The 6902-nt window shown below is 41.7% G+C and overlaps 1 protein-coding gene across 2 annotated transcripts in view; it reads left to right on the forward strand.

The window, feature by feature from the left end:
* The window catches only part of pknox2 (pbx/knotted 1 homeobox 2), a 57662-nt gene extending 51222 nt beyond the window's left edge, over positions 1 to 6440 (forward strand). The window contains exons 7-13 of one of the 2 annotated variants that reach the window (XM_083690217.1): positions 418 to 553; positions 1154 to 1251; positions 1808 to 1912; positions 3995 to 4114; positions 4277 to 4353; positions 4700 to 4878; positions 4999 to 6440. In XM_083690217.1, coding sequence (XP_083546343.1) covers positions 418 to 553; positions 1154 to 1251; positions 1808 to 1912; positions 3995 to 4114; positions 4277 to 4353; positions 4700 to 4878; positions 4999 to 5264 — 981 coding nt within the window. In that variant the 3' untranslated portion in view covers positions 5265 to 6440. The remainder of the gene's footprint in view (positions 1 to 417; positions 554 to 1153; positions 1252 to 1807; positions 1913 to 3994; positions 4115 to 4276; positions 4354 to 4699; positions 4879 to 4998) is intronic. The other variant, XM_083690218.1, reaches the window with a different exon arrangement.
* The last annotated feature ends 462 nt before the right edge of the window (positions 6441 to 6902 follow it).

The following is a 6902-nucleotide window of genomic DNA, read 5'->3' on the forward strand; positions in this document are numbered from 1 at the left end:
ACACACTGAGACTTGAGTCTCTCAAGTGCAGTCGATATCAAACGCTTCTTCAACCAGGTTCAAATCACTCATAGCAGGGCCCAAATTTGAATGTGCAGAAAAGTGCCAAAGTTGGCCATCTTAACCGTAATCTTTCAAATAGACGCGATGAGATGAATGAATCCAAATACTGAAAGTTGCATTTGTATGATGTGCAATGCATTTTCAGACTGTTTACTAAAAATTGGGTAGAATAATCACAATTTCTCAAAAAAAATTGTTAAAGATAAGGTGTGATAACAATCATGCTGTAGACTATTCTGTTTTCTGTAGAGTATTCAGAGTTGTATTTTTTTGCTCTGCTCAACACTATTTGCTCCAGCAAATTGGAGCCCCTAATCTCCTCACTGGTTCCTTCCCTTCCTCTTCCCTCTCCAGGATCTCCTTCAGACTTCCTCTCCATCCATGACCTCAGTCTCCAGCTCTGTTAACTCCTCTGGCATTGTGGTGCCCGTAGGGAATCTGCAACAGGGAAATCTTGCTATGACTACAATCAACTCACAGGTGGTGTCAGGTGAGCACACCTATCCCCACCACTACCTCACCCTCTATGGTTTATGTCCCTTGTGCTCTTGTAAAGCCTTAGCAAAATGAATAAGTAATATCTTGTACATTCACTATATTTGGATTTATAATTCTTCACTAAATGCATGAAACTGCAGTTGTTGACATTTGTGTTGATTAATGTAAATGTAGTGTTAATAAAGGTGTTCCATCTACATCACTCATAAACATGATACGGTATCTTGTTATTATGTAAAGCTAGTATGGTGAAATGCTACCCCTGCCCTCCAGAGCCCTCCTAACCCAGAATAATCAATCTCTTTCAGGCTTCTCTTTGATTGCTACACACTCAAAGCTCAAATTAACAACCCATGATTAAAGTCTAAATTAGCACTAATTAGAAGCAAAACAACAACTCCTTCCTCCAGGACTCAGGGTTAAAGAAAGAATACACCTTTTGTTTCATGTTTCCTGAGCAATGCTGGCATGGTTTTCCTTGTTTATGTGTTTTGATGTGGTAGGGTAAGACAATAAGGAATGTCATGAGGCCCGGCTGCTTTAACATTGAAGAAGCCCACTCCACTCTCATGACCGCAAATTATCCCCTCAGGTGGGACCTTGTACCAGCCAGTTACCATGGTGACATCGCAAGGGCAGGTGTTAGCCCAGGCATTGCCCCAAGGAACCATCCAGATTCAGAATGCACAGGTGAGGCTGTCGACCGCTAATCCATTTGCCGAAGATAACTCCCCAGCCATTGCAATTCACTTTTTTTAAAAAGGATCTCTTCACGCTAAGTTAGACACCGCTGGGCATCCTTTCAATGTTTCTTCAAAACAAACCCGCTCTCAGGCAAACTGCCATTCATTCTATAAACTCATGGCACTTTATTGGAGATGTATGTCACAACACTGTCATGACAATGCAATTGCGTGTGTAAGATGTAGCCTAATAATGGCTAATGATGAACAATAACATTGTCTTTAAGCAGGACATGTTACAACCCCACCTTGTTTCTATTCATGTAATGTCACCTGAAACCACAACCAGTGATACATGCGTCATGACAGTGTAATAGCACATTCTGCAAAGTGTCATTATCTGGTATACTCATGATATTCAAATTCCAATCCCCCTAAAGAGCCTTACACAGGTTGTCCATGTCTGACTCAGATCACCCCTATGCATGCTTATGGCTAAAGCCTGTGAGAAGACAGGCAGTTAGGCAGTCCTAGTGTCAGGCAGGTAATTCTGTGTTTGACAGACAGCGGCGGTCTCGGCGAATACCCAGGATCCATCCGAGGCGGTGCGCTACACGTGGGCTGGGAATAGAGCGCAGCCCCGTAGCTACATCACCGACAAGCTCCTGGTAATGATACCCCGGCTTGGTGCCGCCAATTAATTCAACCCTGCTTTCCCTGGAACACGCATACCCAGGGCCAAGGGGGATAGGGGGAGGGATTTTCACGTGACACCCCAGCTGCAACTATAATAAGGCTTTTTTGTGCAGTGTGTGTGTGTGTGTGTGTGTGTGTGTGCGTGTGCATGCGTGTGTGTGTGCGCGTGTATGCGTGCGTGTTTGCAATTGTTATTTATTTATCTATTTCAGAGTCGGGAGCTGTTCCTTTTTCATGACTTTCCAATGCCAGTGTCTGCATGAAATTAATCAGATGTATTTTTTTGGAGCGTTTATTTATTTGTTTATTTATTTATGCATTTTGTCCTGCCAATTTATGCACGCTCCAAATGAAACTTTCATATTTTTGCTTCTGAAGGGTTTTAGCCATTGCAAATGAATAAATATGAATGAGGGATCCCTATTTAGACAATGACACACAAAGATTTGTTTCATGTGGGACCAGAGGTGAATTTAGAGATGAAAGATCTTTAGAATTCATCCTTAGTGATCTCAGGCCACCCCATGGGTACTGTCTCAAGCTGTGTGTGTGTGTGTGTGTGTGTGTGTTTGTGTTTGCAATTGTTATTTATTTAACTATTTCAGAGTCAGTCAGGAGCTGTTCCTTTTTCATGACTTTCCAATGCCAGTGTCTGCATGAAATTAATCAGATGCATTTTTCTGTAGCGTTTATTTATTTGTTTATTTATTTATGCATTTTGTCCTGTCAATTTATGCACGCTCCGGATGGAAACTTTCATATTTTTGCCTCTGAAGGGTTTTAGCCATTGCAAATTAATACATATGAATGAGGGATCCCTATTTCGACATATACTGCCTGTGACAATGACACAGAAAGATTTGTTTCTGTGGGACCAGAGGTGAAATTAGAGATGAAAGATCTTTGGAATTAATCCATAGTGATCTCAGGCCATCCCATGGATACTGTCTCAAGCTGTGTGTGTGCGTGCGTGCGTGCGTGCGTATGCGTTTGTGTTTGCAATTGTTATTTATTTAACTATTTCAGAGTCAGTTGGGAGGTGTTCCTTTTTCATGACTTTCCAATGCCAGTGTCTGCATTAAATTAATCAGATGCATTTTTCTGTAGTGTTTATTTATTTGTTCATTTTGTCCTGCCAATTTATGCACGCTCCGGATGAAACTTTCATATTTTTTGCTTCTGAAGGGCTTCAGCCATTGCAAATGAATAAATATGAATGAGGGATCCCTATTTCGACATATACTGCCTGTGACAATGACACAGAAAGATTTGTTTCTGTGGGAGTAGAGGTGAATTTAGAGATGAAAGATCTTTGGAATTAATCCATAGTGATCTCAGGCCATCCCATGGATACTGTCTGAAGCTGTGTGTGTGCGTGCGTGCGTGCATGCATGCATGCATGTTCCCTTGCTAGTCCATTGTAAACTATTTACTGTAGGCCAGTGCAGATGTTGGTGTCTGAGAAGAGAGGCATGATACGATGCTGTTGAGCTCCTCTGATCTACCCTTGAACGTTCACACACGCAGACACACGCACACCCGCACACACATGCAGTTTGAGACTGTCATTTCCGAGGGACTTTGAACATTATAATTTAAAACTAGAATATTGGGACAGTTAATTATCTTTGAATACTGTGTACCCATTAAAACTGATAACTTAAATCCAAACATCCCAACGTGCGCAGAGATTTAATGAAGCTACAGTGATGTTTTTATCAACACCATTTTCTCAACCACCCACAGAGTCTTATCAAACTCAGAGTTTTAATTACAGGATTGTGTTACTTTCCTGTTGTTTTTAGTTTTTGTGACTGATTTTTATCATAACACTCTTTCACATAGATCAGATTTGTAGAATTAGTATGTAGCGGATGTACGTTCCTCAGCTCTTTTTATTTTAAGTATCATTACTCAATTTGGGTTGCCATGGTGACGCCAAAGAAGGCGTTTCTGCCCTTGCAAAAGACAGAGACGGTAATTGGCAGTCTCCTTTGTTACCGTGGCAACAATAACACCCCCCACCTTCCTCTCTCTATGGTCTCTATCCAAAGGTAAACCTGGACTTGTGTGCCCTGTTGGACAGCGACGACAAGAAGTCCAAGAACAAGAGAGGGGTACTGCCCAAGCACGCCACCAACATCATGCGCTCCTGGCTTTTCCAGCACCTCATGGTGAGAAAGCAGGGTTAAGACGGGGGAGGTGCAAGAGTGAGAGGTGTGAACGGTATTACAGGTTTGGGGTCAGGTTTTAAGAGTTGGTGGTAAAGGTGTAGAGTAGTTGTCTTCACAGTAATGCATAGTAAGATTAATGTTCTTTTTATGTTCTTTTTGTAGCATCCCTATCCAACAGAGGACGAGAAAAGACAGATTGCAGGACAAACAAATCTCACCTTATTACAGGTGAACAACTGGTAAGATGCTCCCAGACTATTAGTGCAATTATTATGAGTTAATTGATAAATGGTTGCTAAAACCTGGGGACAACTCAATTGCAATTCAGTCAAATCGAGATGAAATGGAATTAATTGAAAACCCAACCATGGTCTATAAAAAGTGAGTTTCAAGTCAATGTTGACATGAATCTATTGAGGAGTTCAAACTTTCATCATCTGCTACATGCTTGATTCATAATATACTGGCACCATCTACTGGTCAAAACACTTACGAGCAGTGTGCATGTCCAGATCATCTTTATACTCTCTCTTTACCTTATCTCCTCTCTCATTATTTTGTCCCACACTCCCTCTCTCTCCACAGGTTTATCAATGCACGCAGGCGCATCCTCCAGCCCATGCTGGATGCCAGTAACCCAGACCCCGTCCCCAAGGCTAAGAAGATGAAGTCCCAACACCGTCCAACCCAGCGCTTCTGGCCTGACTCCATTGTGGCTGGAGTCCTGCAGGCACATGGACCTCACTCTGCCAACAACTCAGACAGTACGTCACTCAACCACTCAAATACTGTGTGTTTCTCTACGTCAAACTCAAACACAACTATATCACATTCCTGATGTTTTTGGTCTCTGCTGAACTGATCTACTGTTCCTCCCAATGCAGACCCCCTGGCCATGGACAACCTCCACCCCCTGTCCTCTGACTCTGCCACCCTGGCAATGCAACAAGCTATGCTGGGGGGACCCGATGACTCCATGGACGGCACCGAGGAGGAGGAGGAAGAGGAGGAGGAGGAAGAAGAGGAGGGCATGGAAGAGGAGGAAGAAGAGGAGGACGAAGAGGACGAGGAGAGCGAGGGAGGGAGACAGATGTCTGGTGGAAGTGGAAAGAGAGATCTGGGAATGGATCACAGAGAGGGATTGGAGTAACAGAGAAAAAGAGGACAACTTTGCCTTTGACCTCTATGACCCCACAACAATGCACACATTCACCCCATCCAATTCAAACTCACCCTGACCAGCCCTAACGCCAGCCCTAGCAGGCTAACGACACTTCAAATGAGCCTTTTGCTTTTCTACAGTGGCTATCTGTTGATCCTTCCCAATAGAACTCTTAAGACTGGCATGAAGAGCCTATGTGGACTAGTGGGTTCCTTTTATGTTTAAAAGACAATGTATGACAATGACAATGAAGGACACAATGAGTTGCTGTAGGTGGGTTGGTTGTAATCAATGGCCATATGATGGCCTCATATTTGGGGTTTCATTGCTTGGTATCATCCACGCCTTAGTCTGTTCCAATGACTCTTTGGTTCTCAGGTTGACCCCATAAGCACGACAATTCATTTCTCAGTGTTCCAGATAAATGTTGTTGTCATAATGTTAATGGTGAATCCTTGCCGCAACAAAATTGATGTTTTTAGGCATGATGTGTTTTTTTATGGTTGATTCTTTTTCGTCCAAGAGCAAAAACAGTTTCAGTAAACCAGTGTATACTGACAGCACAAAGTATGTATATTAGAATTTTTTCAATGTTTGCATTACCTTGTAGATGGCTTGATATTTATTCCGTTGATTTTACTTGCTCTTAAAAGGCAGTTCAAGGAGCAGCTTCTTTGTCAAAGGCACAAAGGGACACTTTCTGCCTGCTGGTAAGACATCAGACTGGGCAAAAATATGTCACCTATCTAGAGGATCAACGGAAGGAACGCTTCTTTTGTCATCATCAGCATCTCAAGGAGAGGAAAAAATACACAAACATGGGAGAGACAGTGACCAGAGTCCTCAAATGGTAGAACTAATTAGTTCCAATTTCTGGAATGATTCCCTCTATTTTATGTGAAGGATTTGAAGAAACTGTGTGAAAAAAAAATGAACAAAAATGTAATCACCTGTTTCCGATGTCATGTCTAGAAAAGAAAAGAAAAACCTGTTCTTGAAAGTTCATTGAGATTGTTCTTTGTGAAATATGTTTCTCATTATGATTGTTTTTCTTTATTGCTTTTTTAAATTGTTCATCCAGGACGATAGGGAATATTTTTATTTTGTTTGTACACACTGTTGTCATAATCTATTGTGTTTCAATAGACAATTTTTAATAAATAAAAGAGCTAAAGCTACCGCTTTGAGCCACTCGGTCCGCACCAGATTACCATGTACAGTAAGTACAGTAGGCAATATTTCCTCACCGTGTGAGTCATAGAAATGAAAATCTTGCGTTCGGGCCTTTCATGCAGTCTCTGTGGTTTTTATATGCCGGGCATTAATTGTACAACTATAAACTAACTAAAAGATTGGAATGTTCGAAACCAGGTATATTACTTTTTATCCAGCACCAATTACATAGATATTTGATTGGGTCCATTATCTGCTACTTCGGCTTTAATGACTCAGCAAATTGTATTCATCATCATTTGTGTGCATAAGATACAGTACATCATACTGAAGTTTATGGTGTTTTTTCCACCAACCTGCAAGTGGTTGAACTAATAACACAAAAACATATGTGTTATTTCTCCACATCATGGCAGTGTTAGAGGGTAATCTCATTTTACTGTCTGACATGCT

This window comes from Argentina silus, assembly GCF_951799395.1.
Source record: "Argentina silus genome assembly, chromosome: 2".
NCBI classification, from domain to species: domain Eukaryota; kingdom Metazoa; phylum Chordata; class Actinopteri; order Argentiniformes; family Argentinidae; genus Argentina; species Argentina silus.